This window comes from Dromiciops gliroides, chromosome 3 (assembly GCF_019393635.1).
Source record: "Dromiciops gliroides isolate mDroGli1 chromosome 3, mDroGli1.pri, whole genome shotgun sequence".
Classification (NCBI taxonomy): Eukaryota; Metazoa; Chordata; class Mammalia; order Microbiotheria; family Microbiotheriidae; genus Dromiciops; species Dromiciops gliroides.
In genome coordinates, this window is record NC_057863.1 from 162,833,186 (window position 1) to 162,855,415 (window position 22,230).

At 36.4% G+C, this 22,230-nt stretch overlaps 1 protein-coding gene across 1 annotated transcript; it reads right to left on the minus strand.

Moving 5' to 3' along the window:
- Positions 1–3,044: 3,044 nt before the first annotated feature.
- POGLUT2 (protein O-glucosyltransferase 2) lies at positions 3,045–22,093 on the minus strand. The gene is made up of 10 exons (XM_043995400.1): positions 21,510–22,093; positions 19,822–20,027; positions 16,654–16,859; positions 15,757–15,834; positions 12,032–12,204; positions 11,596–11,833; positions 9,365–9,574; positions 8,192–8,281; positions 6,398–6,505; positions 3,045–3,113 (listed from the first exon to the last, which is right to left on the minus strand). Exons 1-10 carry the CDS (start codon positions 21,689–21,691, stop codon positions 3,096–3,098), a joined length of 1,509 nt encoding a protein of 502 aa, XP_043851335.1. The 5' UTR covers positions 21,692–22,093; the 3' UTR covers positions 3,045–3,095.
- Between the last annotated feature and the right edge of the window lie 137 nt (positions 22,094–22,230).

The following is a 22,230-nucleotide window of genomic DNA, read 5'->3' on the forward strand; positions in this document are numbered from 1 at the left end:
TAATGGTCCTTCCAACTCTGAAATAGTATGATTGTGCAAGGAGAAGGTTAAAACTACTCATAGCTAATTATAACAGGATCTTACAATGGTATGGAGAAGATAAAATACATTCTCAGAAATTCAGTTTACACTCCTGGTCTTGACTTTAGAAACAAGGAGTTAAATTCTACTAGTAACTACTTGCCGGTAATAGATCAAGAACTTCTAGATGATAAATTCTCTTAACCAACTGAAATACTATTAAGCGGGCATGAATTTAGTGAGTTACTTCTTTCGTATACTAAATGCCACCCCAATGATGGGGAAACAACATGGCTCCCAAAGTTATCTCATATGGCTTAATTTGGTTAGGCCTGTAGGAAAGACCTGAAGACATCAAGTCCATATTTATTTATTAGAGAAGGGCTTTTCTTTTCATTTTTTGGGGGGAGAGGCTAGTTATGGAAGTATAGTGATACTAGGAAAAAAGGAAGAAAAGACATCAAAATATTTTTTAAAAATACATAAAAGAGGGGCGGCTAGGTGGCACAGTGGATAGAGCACCGGCCCTGGAGTCAGGAGTACCTGAGTTCAAATCCGGCCTCAGACACTTAACACTTACTAGCTGTGTGACCCTGGGCAAGTCACTTAACCCCAATTGCCTCACTTAAAAAAAATACATAAAAGAGAGCAGAATGAAGTTCAGAAGGGGACATATGCAAGCACTAGAGTGTTGGAACTAATGTGTTTAATATGTACTTAAAAAACAAGATCCAAGAGGTATGTAGCCGATGTTCTCAACCTTTTTATTCTCAGGACCCTGTTCACCCTTAAAAAGTTGAGGACCCCAAAGAGGTTTTGTTTATGTGAGTTAATATATATTAATACTTACTATGTTACACATGAAAATTGGAATATTTAAAAATATTAATTTATTTAAAGTATATCTATTGTATGTTAACATAAATAGTATTTTTATGAAAAGTATTTTTCAAAACAAAAACAATTAGTGAGAAGTGGCACTATTTTATATATTGTCTGCAAATATCTTTAATGTCTGGCTTAATAGAAAAGAGTTAGATTCTCATATCTGCCTTTTAATTTAATCTGTGGTAATAGGTTGTTCTGGTTGAAGTATATGAAGAAAATATGGCTTCATACATGGAGATATTTGTGTGTGTATATATGCAAATATATACACACATATATACCCACATGTACATACATGTACACATATTTGTGTGTACATGTATATGTATATGTATAGAGAGAACAACCCCTGGAGTTTCACAGACCACACTTTAAGAACCGCTGTAATACAGTTTACACTTCCATACAATCCAATTTTTCTGTTCTTCTTTACATAAGGAAAGGTTATTTAACTTCATAATAAAAAAAAAAGAAAAAATTTCATTTCATTTTTTTCTGATGAAGAAACTGAATTTCAGAGAAGTTAAATGATTTGCCCCAAACCACATAGCTAGCATATAGTAGAGCTAATATAAGGCACAAGTCTTCTGACTCCAAGTCCAGTGTTCTTTTCATTCGGGCATTTTCCCTTTCCAATTGACACATGGGAGATCTCTCAGTTGCAGTTCCTTGCTCATACACCAAACTTTCTCAAAGTGTGTCCTGATACATACACAAATTTTCTTCCCCCAAAACACCAAGTGTGTCTCAGTCACAGATGCGGTGCTTTTCAGTTACATTTAGGCATGGGGAGCATTTGGCTTAATAGCAAATACATTTAGTGCTAATACCTAAGACACACAAAGTCCTCCATCCTTACAACTATATTGACCAGGTACATAGTATCCCATTAAAAAGAGATTTAAAAAAAAAAGAGAGAGAGAGAAAGAGATTGATAACCAAGGCAACTGAAGAAGTTTCAGTGAGTCTTAATTGAAATGTAGTTCTTGGACCTGTCTCCATCAGACAATGATCTTCAATTACCAAAAACAAACAAACAAACAAACAACCCCGAATTTATTAAGTACCTACTGTGCAGCACTAGAGGGTAAAAGTTGGGCTTAGTGGATAGGAGTTACAAGAAATCAAAAAAGGAAAATTATAAGTAATGGAAGGGCTATGAGAGAATGGGCATTCATTTATAGTTGGTAGAGTCATTCTGGAAAGCAATTTGTAACTGTGCCCCCGAAGTCAATAAACTATGTATACCCCCTTTGACCTAGTATTACTATTATTATATTGAACAAATTATTGTATTCGAACATAAAATATTACTATGCTTTAAGAAATGACTAAAGGGATGGTTTCAGAGAAATCTGGGAAGACTTATATGAACTGGTGCAAAGCTAAATGAGAAAAACCAGGAGAATAGTTTATACAACAATATTATAAAGAAACGACTTTGAAAGACTTAAGAACTCTAATCAATACAATGACCAAGCATGATTCCAGGGGATTTATGATGAATTCTGCTTCCCATCCTATCCCAGAGAAATCATGGATTCAAGATGCAGAATGAGACATATATTTTTTGGATAAGGCCAATGAGGGAATTTGTTTTACTCAACTATATGTATTTATTACAAGGGTTTATTTTCTATTGTTTTCCTTTTTTCTTTAATGATTTTTTGGGCAGGGAGAGAAGAGAGGAAGAAAAAATAAATGTTAATTATAAAATTAAATCTGATTAAAGTATTTCTTCCAACTCTTAGATTCCATTATCCCATTATCTTGTAATATTTGGCACTATATGGATCACTAGTGACCTGAAAGAATGGGTATATGTCCTAAAACAACAGATTCATCTTGAGAAAATCTCTGAATCTCCTTTTTGAAAATGTTATCCAGGAAAAAAAGAATTCTTTCCTGTATAGATATAATAAACAATTCACTCAGTATAAGACAAGACTTAAACATAATGATGATTTTATTCTTTTATTACAAAACTGTAAAAATGTGTTTTAAACAAAGTCCTAGGAATAACACTGAATAATAACAGAACAAAATTGTCTTTTTATAATTCGAAATATTGCACTGCAAAGGTTTTCTTTGTCCACTTAAGTATTGTAATAAAAATAATCTTTTTTTTTCTTTTCTTAAGGAACTATCCTGAGCACCAACATTCCAAGAAAAGAAATTTCTTAACTTCAGAGTTCATCTTTGGCCTGAAATGACAAAGAACAAAGTTATCAACACTGACACAATCCTTTCATTCCTATTACTGTATTTCTTTATTATTTCTTAGTATGTAAAATAGGAAGGAGAGCCAGGGCACTCACTATGGGGCCTCGACATTTTGTGTAGGAGAAATTGGGTGAAAACAAATGCCAAGATCAGTCACTAAGGAGAAAAGGGAATATGGCAGAGAGAAAGAAGAGAGATTAGAAGTAAGAAGTGGGTTTTAATACTGGCTTTGATTATAATCTTGTCAAATACTTGGATGTGAGACCTTAGGCAAATGAAACTCTATGGGACTCCCTTTTCTCTAAAGTCTTCTCTCTTTACTTCAAATCATAGATAGGCAGGGTGTGGGAGAGAGGCAGTCCAGATGCCTAATCTTTACTTTGCCTAAGTGATTTACATAGGGTATAATTATAGCCTGATTATGTAGAACAGTTAATGTCTTTCTTCTTTTCCTTCCTTCCACTAAATGGCAGTGAGCTATCTTCTTTCCTACCAATTACTTCCTGAGTCTTTGCCTAGTTAGCCACTAGGGTAAACTAAGTGAAGTTGGGGAGGGAGGTAGAACAGATTATGCAACAAATATAACAGTTATAAGTAATGGATTTCAATAATCTTACATTATAAATCACCCCCTCCCCGCCCAAAACAAAAACTGAATCCTTCATTATGCTAGTGTGGAGGGAGGACTCACTGGCCAACATGAATGTGAGTAGTATAACTTAAAAAAATATTATTATTACACTAGGCATGTAAAGGAGAGAATAATATTGTCTACATAAACAAATAGAAGACTCATCCATAAGGAGAAACTAGCTCTAATTGATATTTTAAAAGCTAACAAAGTTTGGAGAATCCAGAAATATAATCCCCCAAATCAATTCTGTACAACTATTAACACTTACAGGGAAAATAAGTTAACCTATTTTAAAAAATGAAATAGTCTTCAAGCATTAGAAATATGATAAAATAGATATTGACAAAAGCCTACTCACTTTCAAAGCATGTTTACATAGAAGTCATTATACATTCTACTAATTGATTGTTATTTCTCCTCCAGGGACTTATTAAAATCAACTATATCCCATTAATATACACATAAACTTTTAAATCAGTAAAATTCTCATTTAAAAATATTTTTAAAAGACTAAGCTATGCATGCCTTGATTATAAATTATCATAAGTTTTATATAAGATCCTGGAAATTTCAACATTATTAGTTGCTGTGATCTCACAGACCCTTAATAAAAAGTCTATTTGGCCATTACACAAGAACCACATCTATATCTCTAATACATATGTATGTGTGTGTGTATATACATACATACATACATACATACACACACACATATGTTTAATTTCGATAAGGACCTGTCCTTCACCATGGAACCCTTTATCTTGATACCATCATTCTGATACTCATTACCCAAGAATCACCCTCAGTATTGGCTATCTCCTGAATCATTGAAAAAGTATGCTGAATGGATCCACTATATATTCATTTTATCTAAGTTCAACTGAGCATCCAGTTGTTCTTGTTGTTCCATTGTTTTAGTTGTCTCTAACTCTTTGTGACCCCATTTAGTGTTTTCTTGGCAAAGATACTGGGGTGGTTTGCTATTTGCTTCTACAGCTCATTTTATAGATGATGAAACTGAGGAAAACAGGATTAAGTGACTTGCCCAGGGTCACATAGCTAGTATGTGTCTGAGGCTAGAACTGAACTCAGAAATATGAGTCTTCTTGACTCTAGACCCAGCACTCTATCCACTCCTTCGCCTAGCTGTCTGGACTTAGTTTGGCATAGAAATCCTTTTATTTATCTCTGATTAATTTCCTAACACATGCTCCACAGTGATTTATTCAAATCTAGGCTCTAATTTCATTATCACCAGTAACACTCTGTCCAACCCTTTCCCCTCCAGACAGATGGCCTATTCTCCTATTTAGAGAGAATATTGAGGCCATCTATCATGGAACTTCCTCATTTCCCTCCCTCTATAATTCAAAACCTCTATTTATTTCCACCTATCCTCTTCTCCTTTCCTCTTATCTTTGAGGATAAAGTACTCCTTTTCTCTGCCAACACTAACCCTTCTACTTGTGCCTTCCAATACTTCACTATGGCAATTATCATTCAATCTTGCTTTATTACCTTGGATCTGTCCATTTCTTCTGGCTTCCTTTCAACTTTTTGAAAATAATCACAGCTCGGGAATTCTCATACCATACTCAAGTCATCATATTATTTCTCTTCCTTTCACTAATAAACTAGAATCAGAATCAAAGAAATCTTAGCAGGACCTCTACAATTAGCTAGTTCAAAATGAACCTGAACAGATGTCCTTCCACAACATCCCTGACAAAAAGCTAGGTGATCAGCTAAACAGGCTACTAGACAGTGTAGTGGATAAAATGCCTGACTTGGAATCTGGAAGAGCCGAGTTAAAATCCTACACCAGACATTTATTAAATGTGTGACCCTAGGTCAATCATTTAATTTCTGTGATCTTCAATATCCTTAGCTATAAAATCAGGGAAATAAAGGTACCTACACCACAGGGTTGTCCTGAGAATCAAACAGGATAACATACATCAAGCATTTTGCAAACCTTAAAACATGAGATAAATGCTGGCTAATATTATAGTTATAGCTATTGGGATCACTAAATGTTTGCTTCAAGAACTTTAGAGATGAGAAGCCCATCATTTCCACAATAATTCTATTTTAAAGATATTTCCCCTTTAGACTGACCTGAGAAATGTCCTTTTGGAAAGAAGAAACCACAGCTAACCTTTTTCTACATGGCTGTTGTACCAGATTAACATTCAAGGGTTACTAAGACAGGCATGTCAGCAGAATGTTATAGCCATAGTACAGCTGAATTTCTACACAGTATTTGATAAAGTCTCTCATTTTGTCTTTATGGAGAAAATGAATGAACATGCTAGATGATCATTTACTTAGGGCAAATTCTGAACCATGTCTTAACAGAACCTAAAATGTAACGATTACTACATTGATGCCAAACTAGAGATTCAAGTCATGTATTTCAAGGATTCATCTGGAATAAAACAGAGGGGACAGATGTGAGAAAGTATTGTGGAGGTATACAGAAAGGGACTTGGCAAATAAGCAGATTTGAGGATGAGTGAGAAGAATCAAGGTTTCAAACACAGGAGACTAGATGAATGGTAGTGCTGGTAACAGTAACGAATAAAATCAAAAAAGTGCAGTTTAGTGAAATAGAACAATAGCCACACCTACCTTTTTTCTATGGCATTTACAGGGAAAGAGGTCATCTTCAGACTGAGATTCCACCTTCTCCATACCATCTCGAACTTTGGGTTCAGTCACTTGTAAACTAGCATATTCCTAGTTAAACAAAAATACTACATTTCCATTCTAAGATAATGGACTTCCAATACCTTTTAAAGAACTGACTATGCCAGAGCTTTACTTTTATACAATTAATGTTTGCTGAATTGGATTGACCCTATCCTAACAAGGTCCATGCCATAGACTTTTTTTTTTTTTTTTTTGTGGGGCAATGGGGGTTAAGCGACTTGCCCAGGGTTACACAGCTAGTATCAAGTATCTGAGGCTGGATTTGAACTCAGGTCCTCCTGAATCCAGGGCCGGTGCTTTATCCACTGAACCATCTAGCTGCCCCTCATAGACTTCTAATATGGCGAGATCCTTCACCCTCCTCCTCAGCCAGTGTGGGGTAGGGAGAGCTGCCAACTGTTCAGAGCATGCATAAAATACTAGTTTCTGATTCCTCCTTTCTCAGTATAGCTAATACCTGGTTCCCAAGGCTCATCTAGAACATATACCTTTGTTTATCTTTGTATGTGTCATATCCCCCAACTGGGCAATAAGCTCCATGAAGGCAAAGGTGGAACCTTATCTAAACTTTGTATCTCTCTCAGAAGCCAGCACAGTGCTCCACATACAGTAGGGAATTGATTTGACTTGTGGAGTAGATAGGTGTATATGTGCTTTATCTCCCCTGCTTGTGTATAAGTTCCTTGAGGGCAGGCATACTAGTTGATGTAAATTTGAATCCTGCACAGTATTTAGAATGTCTTATATAGGGTGTACAATGAATAAATACCTCACGTATTTATGAATGAATGTTTTGTTCTGACATCATAGCTAGGCTATTAATACATCATAGAAGAAATCCAAGCAGCAATTTTTCACAAATGATTACATTTTAAACAATGCAAATACACTGGCTCCTTGAGCCAGAGGTGTGATGTACTATCTTCTAAATCAAAGAAAAAATGGCTGTTGGGAAGTACATCCTTACAGACCCTTGCTATATACCAAGCTTTATGCTATAGCAGGGAACACTAGAGTAAAGCTACATTGTATTTTTCAATCCTGAAACAAATTCTGAACGAGATCCATTAGTAGTAGGCTTCTGCCTGTCGCAGACGACCATGGATCAGCGCCTTGAAGAGCCACAGAAGAGCCACAGGCCACAGTATGACTGTGCAGTTCGATACAGGAGCCGCAGCTACAAGATCCATTAAATGCAAATTATTTATTACTTTTTTGTTCTGCAACAGGCAGATTTTATTGTCAATTATGTTTGGATTAGTAGCCCTGAGAGTTTGTGTCTGTGGCAACAATTTCCTAGGTTCCTTTCTGATTTTTTTTTAAAGAAGCATAGCAACAGGCTAAAACATAATTTGTACTGTTTAAAGAGAGACCTTACTGTAATAAATATTTCACAAGGAACACATATGAATCTATGCACAATGTTGCATGATTACAGACCGATTTACTGACAAATAGACCACCACCTAGGCCTAAGGGAAACTACATATTATCAACTGATAATGACCTTTTCCATTATTTGTCCTTTGGCTTTTGATTACTTACAATGTCCCTGATTTTCTATCATTCACAATTGCAAAAAAGATATAGTTACACAATTGTGTGTGTGTGTGTGTATGTGTGTGCTTGCAAATTATCTAGCAAAATAGCACCTATACCATGGAGGCATTTACAACCACAAGTTATGTTTATATTACCTTTGCAAATACTGACCTGGAAAAGCTTGAAATAATAGCAAAATATGTTATCGCCCATGAGGTTGTTTCTTGCAAATTCTTGCCCAGCTTTTGCTATTGCCTTTGCCTATGAAAGAAAATGGCATTTTTCATTATTATATAATTTTTACAATGAGGCTTCTTTTTTGAGGTGAATAAAATGTTCCAATTTGTGTATGTGATATGGCAGCAGAGCACTGAGGCAAAGCCAGCAAAACAGAAGATGGCATGGAATGGGAGACATTTAATGGACTGTTCTCCTCACAGGCCAAGCAAAGGCATATTTAAAGTGCTGATTTGGGAATTCAAATAGGGAGAAAACAAAAGTACCAAAACAGAATTGGAAAAAATAAGTCCCCTTCTTTCCTCCCAAGGATGAAAAAAGTAAATGAGGAGAGAATGACCTCACAAAATGAATAAGAACTCAATTTCAATTCTGTGACTTTTAGTGAGCAATTATTTTAGAGGCTGCTTTCCTAAAACTCCTCATTTCAATGAAAACCAGAATTACCCCCCTTAAGGATGGAGGAGTGCTAGCTCTCTTTTGGAGTGCCTAATGACCCCTTCATTTTCTTATTGCTACAAGCAGTGATCCATTTGCTATATTAGGTGGCATAGCTGCTGCTGGTTTACATATGACAAAGTCACTGATGGATCGAGAAACATACAACTTAGGTCTGGTTTTTCAGTCACAAGTATATAGTGGGGAATTGGACTGAGCATCTTCTCCTGTGTAAATTCTGAGGGTAGAAGAGGAGGGAAATTAAAGTAGCTTCCATGAGGAAAAGTTTGTTTGTTTGTTTGTTTCTGGAAGAGGTCTATACAATACGATCCTGCCAGATCCAGAGACCAATTTTGTAGACATCTTCCTTGAACTTCTTCATCAGGCCCATCTGCCGGTGCATTTCCTTCTTTACACCTCCCCCAACTCCTCCTTTGTGCGTTGTCTCCCCTCATTAAGTTCTAAGCTCCTTGAGGGCAGGAACTATCTTTTTTTTTCATCTTTGTACCCTAGCATTTTGCACAGTACCTGGCATATAGTAGGCTCTTAATAAATGTTAACTGATATCTACATTTCAAATCTCCACCTCTTTGCCTACCACATTGCTCTGCACACAGCCAAAGTTCAATCCATATTCACTGAACTAAGTTGATGAAAGTTTTGCCTTACCTCTTCATCATGGTCTTTAGCCCATTGAAGTTTTTCCAAGAGATCACTCAAGTTGCTTTTCACCGGTATGTAATGTTTCCAGGGTTGCAGCTCATTGTAAAAGTGTTCATAATAAATAGAGTCTTGCTTTAGCACAACACTGTTGCCAACTAGTAGATAAGGCAGCCTGTATGCTGCAACGGTACCATCAATATTAATCTGATACTTATGCTGTAAAACAAAATACACCAGAAAAGAATTGCAATTAGGTTTCCTTCTCACCCCCTGGGACAGTTTGAGCAGCTGATTTTCTTCCCTGCTTTTACCATTTAGTTAACGTTATTGTGTTAATGTTTTATTGTTCCCTGCATACTGACTGAGAACAAAATGTTCAGTTTGGATGGTGCCCCGGAGATCACAAAATCAGCAACAAGGCTAAATCTGAAAGAACCTTTTTTTTTTTTTAAATTGAAGATTTTATTTAGAAGGTGACACCATAAGGAATATTTGTTTATTTGTGAAAGTGTAATGGCTGTAGTCTTTTATTTACTTCACTTGTGTGCCTAATGAGATCACGTTCTGTACCATGTTAACTGTCTCTCTTAAACACCAGATGGCTACACAAATGTCTTCTGGGAATAAAAAGCCTTGGGACGAAAGACCTTGAAAATTGGCAAACTTGCAGAAATGTTATAATTGCAGGCCTCTAATATGTAGAAAATGCTTTGGATTTTAAGGGGCGGGGGCTAATGTGAAAATAGCAGAGGCTTTGAGAAGTCAGTCATCATAAAGAAAGTAGGTACACTATTGGTGGAACTGTGAATTGATTTGACCACTTTAGGGGAAAAAAATTTGGAACTATGCTAAAAAAAAAGTGACTAAATTGTATGGCCTCTGACCTAGAAATACTAATTATAGGGATATATTCCAGAGATCAACAACAGAGAGAAAGGGTCCATATATACGAGCATGTTTATAACAACACTTTTTCTGATAACAAAAAAAATTGGAAAATAAAAGTCCATCAACTGGAAAATGGCTGAACAAATTGTAGTATATGAACATAATAGAATAATGTTGCCGCCATAGGAAATGACAAACACAATTCAGAAAATTAGGACAATTGTAAGAACTCTTCATATTCCCAGCACCTACCATAGTAGCTTAATCTAAAGTGCTTGATAAAGGTTTTGTGCAGCTGTTGATGGTAGAAGGTACACAACAAAACATTTAATGATTACTAAAATACAGGTAGAGCTAAAAAAAAAAACCCAAACCACCTTTTTTAAGTATAAAAATGAATACATGTGAAGTGAAAGGAGCAAAAATAAGATAACATTTTTCTCAAGGGTAGCAAAAATAATGTCAAGGAAAACAACTTTAAAAGACTACCAATCTCTGCTCAAAGCAATGAACAATAGTGACTTCAAAAGACTGATGATTAAATATACCATCCATCTCTTGACAGAGAATGGACTGAGATATAAATTCACAGACATAGCCAATGTGTTGATTTGTTTTGCTGGATTATAAATATTTGTAAGGACAGAATTCTATTGGAGAGATGTGGGGGTAAAGGGGATGGATGACTGGTAGGTAGCGATAGGTATGCGAAAAGAACAAACATCAGTAAAACATTTTTTTTTAATGTACAGAAAAAAAACCCCACAAAAAGTGCAGGAGGGGATACAAATAAAACAGTTTTGCTATTACCTTGTTACATTTAATATATAGCAAAGCGCACATATATTTAAAAAAGCAAAATGTTACAATTTAGTTTTTTATATGTTTCATTCTTTGTATAGCAAAATATTTTTGTTGATAATGGATACTTTCACAAGCAAAAAATAAATCTGATAGGCTGTAAGACATGCTGGAGTGGAAAACCCAGTTAGGTTTGGTGGGTTGGGGCTATTTTCTATGTAGTAAGAACAATTCACATGTTGGGCATAAGAAGCCCCCTTTGATCTAAGGAAAACAGAGGTGATGTAGCATTTGGCCAGGAGCTAGATCTTTCCCACCAGATGGCTTGGGAATAGCCACCTGAATGCCAAGTAATTCTCATCCTGTGCCAGCTGTAAACAACATGTATGGCTTTGGGAAAATGAGGATGAGTTAAGTTCTTTCTGGGCAAAATGCTTTAATAAAACAGAAGGTAGCATTTAAATAAGGACAAACACTTGGGACTCATAAAGGTTAGTCACAAAAATTAGAACCTTGAGAAAAAGTTATAAAAATTACTGATGTCTTACCTTAAAGAAATCAAAAAATGAAATGTGCTTCACAATGGGACCATATAAACTTTCATCATGTTTAAAAAAGAAAAAGTTGGTAAAAGCAGCATCTATGAGTTCTGGGTGTTTTCTACTGAGTTTTACAAGCTCAAGTCTTTCTTTCCGGCTGTCTCGCCCTCTCCAGAGGGCTGTAGTATTTTTGTTCTCCCATGAAGGTCCTGTGTTAGCTTGGACAGACATCATATCCAAACTCACCCTAAAAGAAAAATCAATTATTTTTTTTCTCTAAAACTGTCATATCATGGATTCACAGGTTCTATATGTTAGAAATCATGTGATTACATAAAACTAAGTAACCATAGAATTGATGGCTCATACATCATAATTTTATTTGGATAAAAGTCAGAAGAGAAATAAAACTCCTGCTCTGAGAAAACTGTAAGTGACTTCTTACCGGCCCATAGTTTCTAAAACAGAGTCAGTCAAGTCATAGGTTGGCATCACAATATCTTTGGAATCAGTAGAACCACACCAGGAAAATATGGGATGGAGGTTTGCATTAGATTTCCTTTTCTCCAAAGGCCAATCTCCCAAATTAACAAAAAACTCAACATCTGGTATTTTCACCTAAGAAAACAAAAATAATCCTAGTGATTGACTGCCACAAGAGTTGTTAGGTGTGTCACATTGTTCTTTCTTAGAATAATGTTTATCAGTCACATCAGAAATGAAAATCCAAGGAAATGATGGGTTGCCAGGCCATGATGTATGAACCCAAGTGGGTTTAATAATAATAAGGATGATTCCACCCAGTAAATATAGAATGTGTGAAAGCATTTTATAAAGTATTATACAGTAAACATTTGCTAGACGGAATTATTCTTCTTATTAAACTTGCTTGGGTCCACACATCATGGTTTGGGGAGCCATCATTTCACTGAGTTTCCATTACTAATTTTAATTGATAAATGTTTCTCAGAAAAAGAGATCCATTTCTTCTACAAAATAAAAATGAGAATAATTTAGTAACAACAGGCTAAGAAATTGAAAAATCATCTGTAGAGAGAGGAGGGAGACAGACAAGCAGAGGCAGGAGAGCAGGAAAGGGAGAGGGAAAGAAAGGAGAGAATATAAGAGAGAAAGAAAGAAGAGGACTAAGTAAGGAGGGAAAGAGAGACTGGAGAAAAGTACTGGACTCAGATATCCCTTTGAAAACAAGTTGAAACTCCAGTTTTTGACAAAATAGTTTATCTTTTGTAAAAATGTGTACTTTGATTTTCTTGACCTCCGCCCCCCCTCCCCCGCCGCCAATTATCCAGATAACCAGAACAACTTTGTAAGGACTGGCTTCATTGGCTGACAAACCAACAATCCTTTAAATGACCAAGAGTAAATGTAGCTGGATGGGCAGGGAATAGTAACCCTGAATCCAAAGACTTCTCTGACTACAGGATATGTAACTATGGATATGGACCTTTTCTTCAGCTATTCTCTAACTTTGGAACATCCTTTTTCTTTTTGAAGAGATCTCCTTAACAAGACACCTCCTAATCAAGCCTTGAACTGAACTGCCTCCTTATCAAAGGCCACTTCCTCCACCCTTGAAATCATGCATGCATGCACGCACACACAGATCCCTTTCCTCCAAATTCCTTACCTGTCTTTGGTTTTTTTTTGTGTGTGTGTGAGGCAATTGGGGTTAAGTGACTGGCCTAGGGTCACACAGCTAGGAAGTGTTAAGTGTCTGAGGCCGGATTTGAACTCAGGTCCTCCTGAATCCAGGGCCGGCGCTCTATCCACTGCGCCACCTAGCTGCCCCACCTGCCTTTGTTTAAACTGTATAAAACCCCTTCCAATCTATTGCACGGTGTCCTCTTTAGCATAGGCTGGATAGTACCCTTGCGACATGTTAAATTTTTCTTTTCTTCTCTGTTTAATACAAACTTTAATTTTAGAGGCATTGTCTTTCTCTGGTTGCCTTCTCTTTTAGGAAGAAGGGGATTTAAATCTTGAGAACTAGCCTTAGCATTCTCTGGTCTTCCCCTTTGGGGAGAGATCTAAATTTGATTAAGAGAGCATTTGCATTGGTTTATACTTTAAATCAAAAATACAATCAGTTGATATTTTTCTACTGACTCAGAAATAAGTTATACTCAATGCATTATATAAATCTATTTTCTCTATCTTAATAATAATGAGACAGAATAAAATGATGAACTTGGAATTAAAAGGACCTTGGTTCAAATCTGAACTCTGACACTTAATACCTCTGTAAGCCCAGGCAAGGCAATTAACTTCTTGTGAGCCTTAGACAAGTCTCTGAGACTTATCTACCAAATTTTAGAGGGATTGCATTTGCATTGATGATAAAATTATAGGTTCTTGCTCTATTGATTTTTCTTAATAACAAAAATAAAAGTACTGTATAAATTATCTCATTAGCTCCTTAACACAGCTATGTGGGATTGATAGGGAAGATATTATCCCATTTTGTAGATCAGGAAACTGAGGTTCAGAAATATAAATGACACATCTAATTACATACTTAAGTTACTTGTAAATTAGATTTATTTCCCAAGCAAGATCTGCACTGAGTTAGTGGCAAGGGACAATTGAAACTCATCCTGGTGTTCAATGCAATGGAGTAGAGTACTAGAATCATGACCATTATTCTTTTTATTTATTTATTTAGTTAGTTAGTTAGTTTTGGCTGATTCTCTTACCGTACAATTTCAATGTTTCTTCTATAACCGAGAGATAGGATTTTTCCTATACAGTTCCATACATGCAGAATATTTTTCGAGTGCTTTGTGATCCTCTAAGGTGCTTTATAAATGTTTGTTGTTTACTTATATTTCATTTATATTATACATTATACAACAAGGAAATCAAATAGGACAGGTGCCTTCGGCTGATTCATTAATGAATTGAATAAGCATTTATTAAATCCCTACTGTGCTGGGTACTAGGAATAAGGTGACAACAACAAAATGGCTTTTGTCCTTATAGAAACTTATGATGAAGTAGGGAGGGGTTAAGTGGAGCATCATTCAAATAGATTAAGCAATACAACATGGATACAAAGGAGATACAAGGTAATTTGGGGGGCACTAATTACTTAAGGGATCAGTATAGGATTCTTGTGAGAAGTGGCATTTTGAGCTAAAGGAAGCTAATGATGGATTTAAAGGTGGCTAAGATGAAGAGGGAGTTCATATCAGGCACTGGGGACATCCTGTTCAGAGGCAAAGAGATAAGAGATGGAAATGCATAGGATGAACAGTATGTAAGGCACTTTGGTTTGAACATAAAATGCTACAAGGAGAGAAATGTACGATAAGCTTGGAAAGTTTAGGGAGCAGCTAGAGTGTGAATGATTTAAAACATCATAGGACGTCTTGTTTTTATCCTAGAAGCAATTGGGTGTCATTGGAGCTTCCTGAGCTGGAGAGCAACATGGTGAGGACTTAGCTTTAGGAGTATCAATTTGCTACCTGTTTGGAGGATGGATTGGAGAAAGAGAGGCAGGGGGGAAGGAAGGGAAGGATGCTGCAGGGAAACTATTTCAGACGCCAATGTAATTGTCCCAATGAAAGGTAATGAGGTCCTGAACTAAAGTGGTCGCCAAATGACTGGATAGAGAGGAATGATTTTAGAGAGATTGTGGAGGTACTATTGCCAAGCCTTGGGAATTGTTGGGATATGGGGGGAAAGGGCTCTGAAGGCAAAGTTGGGAATGACTGTGAACTTGGGTGACTGGGTAGAGTTTTAATAGAAATCAGGAAATTAGGAAGGGAAGGTGGTTTGGGGAAAAGATAATTTTCTATTTTGTATATATGGAAAAATTAAGTTGGAGATGCCCAGTAGGTAGTTTGTGGTATCAACAGTATGTAGCTGATTGTCCTCAGCAGTTTGAGATATTTAAATATGGACACCAAAATATGTCACTAGAATCTTCACCCTCCAATTCATGTAAGCTTAACATACTGAAGCATCCAAAACACCTCATTCTAAGGCTGTTTAAAATCTATGAGGTTGTCCTCTGACTTGGACTGAAGGCAGCTTCTTAAAAATGCTATAATATAGAACACCACTGATGTTTACCTGTCTATAAATACTTCATAGAAAGAAGCTTGAACTTGAGATGTGCACTCTAATCAAGAGATAAAACATACTCACTTTTCTGGTTAAAGAAAGTAGAATGGCATCCATGAAAATCCTAAAACCTACATGTTCACCATGAGTCTTGATATAGATCTGAAAGAAAATTTGAAAGCAGATATGCCAGTCAAAAAGTATTGCCTTCATTAAGAACAAGCAGGGGGCAGCTAGGTGGCACAGTGGATAGAGCACTGGCCCTGGATTCAGGAGGACCTGAGTTCAAATCCAGCCTCAGACACTTAACACTTACTAGCTGTGTGACCCTGGTCAAGTCACTTAACCCCAATTGCCTCACCAAAAAAAAAAAAAAGAACAAGCAGGTCATATCATTGTTATTGTGATTTTTTATAAAACTCTACCTAGTGATAGATATGATATATGGTATATATGAGATGAAAAATGGAAAACAAATGAAAATTACTACATGCATTATTGTACCATGTAAAATCAGGCACTAATGCAGAGTCATTTGGGTGGACACCATGTTTTAATCTTGCTTGACTTTGGGGAGGGTGGTCCTGCAGAAGAGGGCAGTCTGCATTAGCTCTAATGGTATTTCTTTTTCACTGATCCCATCTGCTCAGAATGAAAAGTGGCAATGTGGTACTCCTTGCTCACTTAGCCCATCTCCTCATTAGAATCCTGAACCAGTCAAAATATAAAGAGAAGTACAGAGGCAGCAAAAGTCCTACCTCCTCACAGTTGTGTGATCCAATCAAAATACCTTTGCCCTTCTATGGAAGATGCTAACTCTATAAAAGTTGGTTACCCCTTAAATCTGGGGAGCCCCAGCACCAACCCACCAATGAATTCTGCCTTGATGTTAATAAATTCCTTTTCAACTTTTTCTTACTAAGTTTTGCCTCTTTAATAAGGGCAAAGGCCCAAACATAGAATTGTCCTTTTAACCAATACCTTGTTGTCTTTCAAGGTGTAGTGGCACAAGCTCTGTCTTTGTCCAAACCTCTGTGGGATTTCTACTGCAATCTTATCTGGATCCACTGTGGGGAAAGGTTCAAGGTCTCTCTGAATCTGAGGGATGTTTTGGGGGCAGTTCATCTCCTTTAGCCAGGTAGCACTGTCTTCAGTAGGACAGTTACAGTTCTCATGGTAGACAGGACCTAATTACATAAAAATCATGTGTCAAAATGTAGCAGCAATAATGTCACTTAGTATTCTCACACGCACAGAACATCACTACCATTACATATAAAGTAAAAGCTTTTGGACAAATTAGAGGGGAATTATAGGCTACTAAAATATTGTTTTATTATCCTGGAATATTTTTAGTGCCAATTCTTCCAGGACAATAGTAACCAAACGTATTGGGGTGTCAAGAAGGACCCACTATATACCAAATTCTGTTATGTGCTGAAAAGAATTCTTGTTATAATTGTACCACCTTTTTGACTTCATGTAGTGATCTCTTCTAAGCTAACCATGAACGCCATCCTCCCTACCACCACTACCACCACCATTTGTGGACAAGTGCTTATATTAAAAGTAAGAATGATTATATTTATAAGCAACTTAATAGAGCATATGGAGATCTGGCCTTAGTCATTCAGGTAGTAATTATTAGAATCAGGATGCTTTGTTAATAAAAAATATAGTTTCTACTTTTTATTAGAGAAATGCAATTAAAACAACTCTGAGGTTACTTATACCTATCAGATTGGCTAATATGACAAAAAAGGAAAATGACAAATGTTAGAGAGGATGTGAGAAAATTGGGACACTTAATGTACTGTTGGTGGAGTTGTGAACTGATCCAATCATTATGGAGAACAATTTGGAACTATGCCCAAAGGGCAACCAAACTGTGAATACCCTTTGACCCAGCAATACCACTACTAGGTCTGTATCTCAAAGAGATAATTAAAAAAAGGGGAATGACCTGTATGTACAAAAATGAAGCTCTTTTTCTGGTGGCAAAAATTGGAAATTAAGGGGATGCTCATCAACTGGGGAATGGCTGAATAAGTTATGGTATATGAATGTAATGGAATACTATTATGTAATAAGAAATGATGAGCAAGTGGATTTCAGAAAAAAAAACCCATCTATTTTCTCTCTCTCCCCATTAAAAAGAAAAAAACAAAAACCCTGTCCTTACTTTCATTATTACATAATCATCCAGCTTTTGGGTCTCCTGTGGAAATTCCAGTGACCAAGTTTTAATATTTACTTAATAAATCGTCCCCCCCCATCTAACTAAAATTCTATTTTGATGTGTCAGTAAGGCATGAAAGTGACTCTATGTCCCAAAAGGCTATAAAAGAACATCACAAACTCTCATGTGTTCTACCAAGTTGGAAAGGCTTTGAGTATGAGCCAAAGGACAGATTCCACACATCTATTTTCTGAGGAATAGCATAGATAAACTTGGCCATGGGGACATGTGGTTTTCCCCAGCCGGCTCCAAGGTGATTTCTTTTTTGGCCACAAGATTCAAGAAGACTGTCTACTAAGGTATGGAAGGGTTGCTACTTGATTCAGCAAGAATATCAACATTAATGAAATCAGGAACCCTTGAACTATTAAGGCAAATATACTCTTCAACATTCTGGCTATAAAACTTAGATTCTGAAGCTGTTAAACAGCTACTTATCTGACCATTTTCCATCCTGGATTTGAATTTCTCTCTGGGAAATACATCATTTTTTTTTTTTATTCTACTTGTTGAAATAGAGCTTATGTATGTCTCAAGAACTGCCAATTTTGCGAGTTCTGGGAGCATAAAGTTTTGTAATTCTTCACTTTATAGGCAGCCATGATGTTCTCCTGCTAAGTTTAAAATAATCTTTTGCTTCCCCAATATTACACAACCTATACTTAGTGATCTGGGTGAAATAAGTTGTAACTATATTGTAAACTTCTGGGAGGCAGGGAATCTTACTCAGTTTGTGTTCTCCACAGTGTCTTGCACAGTGCCCTGAACATCACTTAATATTTATTGAATGAAACACTGGGTCGGAAAAGAAAAAAGTGACCACATTTATACTTCTCTGTAAATAGCTTTTATTTAAAAAAATGACCAAATATCTTATAAAAATCAAATTGTTTTCCAATCTAAAAACATACCATGTTATAGCAGCAAGAATATTTGCTTTTGGGGGCCAAGTAGGTAGGGGGCAGCTAGGTGGTGCAGTAGATAAAGCACCGGCCCTGGATTCAGGAGGACCTGAGTTCAAATCCAGACTCAGACACTTGACACTTACTAGCTGTGTGGCTCTGGGCAAGTCACTTAACCCTCATTGCCCCACCAAAAAAAAAAAAAAAAAGGAATATTTGCTTTTCCTCAGCTGCCAAGACTAGGCTAGTTAGGTTCAGGGAAAGTTGCTCACCCACTAGATGGGGATGTTTTTTTGAGGAGGAATCACAAGAACCCATGAAGATAATATAATAATAGATGCAGGCTTGTGATTTGAATATTTGATAGTATCTACACTCAAGAAATAATGGTGGATCTTCTGAGGAAAAAAAAAACAACTCAGCTGTTTATTTGCCTGCCTTTTTCTTCATAGATTGTGTTCTTTTTTTATAAATATTCATATTTATCTTTAATTAAGATATAAATTCTTTTCAGATACAATCTTGAGAGACCTTTTCTCTTTTTGTCAAGCTTCTGAATCACTCCAGGCTTCAATTTACTCTTCTTTTTTTGGAGGCTTCGTCTCCTTATCTCAATCAGGCTAGGTGTCACAGTCACTCACAGGCCTCATCTCACTATTGCCTGACATGGGAATTTTCATTTGCCCATCCTTAGGTAGCCTCGTGGCTTCCCCTATTCCAGAGCCCATCATACAAATGTAAGACTTAATGCAGATACCTGATTTACTATAGCTCAGAACTCCCAAGCTCAGGTAATTCATCAGCCTCAGCTTCTCCAGTAAGTGAAATTACAGGAGTGCGTCATCACACTCAGTTTCAATTTATTCCTTAAGGGCTTTCAAACTATGACGTTTATGAATTAATGTCAAAATAGTTCTACTAAAAAAAGAAAAAATTATTATTTGTTTCTGGGTTTTCAAGAAATAAGCCATGCAAAGAAGTGTTGCAATTAGCCATATCTTAAATTACCTTTCAAAATATATGGAGACTTGGCTACATGTTGACCCTGGACTTTAACTTCTATCTTCAGATTTTTGTAGCTTGCATACATTCTGTATCTCACAATGAAGGATCCATCCTTTCGGTCCAAAACTTGTACTCCAACTCGTGTGAACTGTTCATCTGGTGCTGAAATCTTAACTTGGAATACCTTTTCACCTGGAGAGGAAGTGAACCTATAACAGGAATAATGACAACTTATGAGGACAAAAAATGTATCTTTTAATAAAGTTCTCCAAATTGTACTCAAAGGAAATTTGTAGCCTGATCATGATAGTAAATAGCCTTTATTACTCTCCTTTGTCTTTTATTTTCCTTTTTGCTTTCTCATTTTCTGCCATACATTTCTGATATTGAAGTGGCAAAGATGTACCACAAATGCAGAAAGATGGAGAAAAGGCAGTTGTTCAGGTAGCAGTGATATTTTTTAGCAGAAACTTGTCCCAGAATAGTGCTAGACAGATCTATGTGAACAAGATTAATCTTTCACAAAATGCATTTTAGCAGAGTAGGCACATTATTTTATCTTATGACTTGTAACTTCTACCTTAAACAATTACTTTAAATGAACAGAAGTGATCTTAAAAGGAATGGTTATTGAGCTCTGTGCCTATATATCAGGCCACAGATTTTTCTGAATGTTTGAACAATCATGTGACCTGGTGACCAAAGTCACCATCATTTAATTTTAAAACCAAATAGAGAAAAAACAAAAAAAGAGAAAAAAAAAACAAAAAAAACCCAGAGAATTATTTGTTCCTACCCCAAACTTTTCCATATCTGTATTAACTGGCCAGTTCCAAAGATTCTGTTTCTACAGAACATCCATTAGTGGAAAAAAAAAGTTATGAATTCAGAAGTATTTGTTTTAAAATAGTATTTAAAAAAGCATTGATTATGAAACACTTTTAATGAATTGAACCTCTTACAGTGGTAGGATTTCTCTTGTAACAAACAACTCATCGATTTCATACTTTGCCACCTCCATGTTAGAAATAATGTTGCAATTTTCCTTTGAAAATTGCAAAACATTTTTAATTTCAGGTGAATGGAAGGGAACAGTCTAAAGAGAAAAAAAGGGGGTGAAACCACTAGATGGAGCTGAAATGTAGTCTAGAGTAAAAGTTGGGTTGAAATTAATTTCAAATTTCTTAAACCCTTTATCGATCGGTTGGTCAATAAGTATTTACTAAGCACTCACCATGTGCCAGGCACTGTGGGTAAGCACTGGGATACAAAGAAAGTAAAAAAAACCCGGTCTTTGCCCTCAGGAAACTCTCATTCTTACTTCTGAAAAAGTTAGATTTAAAACAAAGGAGTCTCTCACCAAGCAAATGAGAGGACTACGGCAGGCGGGATGGTTTTCAATCTCTCTGTTGAAAATATTCTCCATCATGCTTAAGAAAAAGTGTCAATAGAAAGACCACCAAGTCAAGTCTTATTAGTCAATAATAAGTAGAACATGGGAGAACTGGCATTTATAAGGTTAACACTACTTGCAGTAGAGGAATTTGGCAAATTTTTAAGAGAAAAGAATCTGAAAATTCTCCCTCCCTTCCTTCTTTTTTTTTTTTTTCCTTCCCCAGAAATAGCCTATGAAATTAGGAAAGATTTAACCATGCTTAAAAATAGTATTAAGGAGAAGCTGTCTTACTTACTTCTGACCTGTGGAATCCACAGCCTGAATATAGAAATACCGGGCAGGCAGAACAACATTGGCTTTTAGGCCAGGTCCCCATATCAAACAGTTTTCTGGGTTCACTTGTCTCTCTTCACCGGTCGCAGCAAATGCTGGAGTTGTTTCCAGAAAGAGGTAGCAAAGCAACAAAATGCTAAACATTTACAAGGTTTACTGGTGAAACAACACACAGACAATGAAGTTTCCAATGTGGCCAGCACCAGCAGGGAACGTGCCACTTCGTTCGTGGAGACACGTTCATTCACCAGTTATAGCTGCAAACACATCTGGCAATTATAACTGCAATTACATTTGAAGTAGGTTCTCCTTAATAATAACCCAAAGCTCGAATACCTCTATTTCCTCCAGGAGAGTTACTCGCAGGAGATGGGGATTCTCTTTCAATTATGCTAACCACACAGAGGATTCAACCAAGCCCCACGCTGTTCTTTACAACGAACAAAATGAATTTTTCTTTTACACTCCTGCAGCTAGAGCATCACCTTGGGTGAGTCGCCCTCCAGGACCAGCCAAAGGTGAAAGCAAAAGTGATTGGCTCTTTTCTCAAATAGTTGCTAAATAATCTCTTTTCCAAATGGATGTAATTCTTAAATAGCTTTGGGTCCAAGGGGATTCTGGGAAATGTAGTTCATGTAAATGAAATAGCGGAAATCTGAGAGGGATAGCATTTAATTGAATCT

Coding starts and splice junctions, on each gene's coding strand:
- POGLUT2 (XM_043995400.1), bottom strand. CDS start 21,691: ATGTTTAGCATTTTGTTGCTTTGCTACCTCTTTCTGGAAACAACTCCA. Junction 15,835..16,653: donor ACACCTTGAAAGACAACAAG/GTATTGGTTAAA, acceptor ATTTTCTTTCAG/ATCTATATCAAGACTCATGG. Junction 9,575..11,595: donor CATTTTTTGATTTCTTTAAG/GTAAGACATCAG, acceptor TTTGTTTTACAG/CATAAGTATCAGATTAATAT.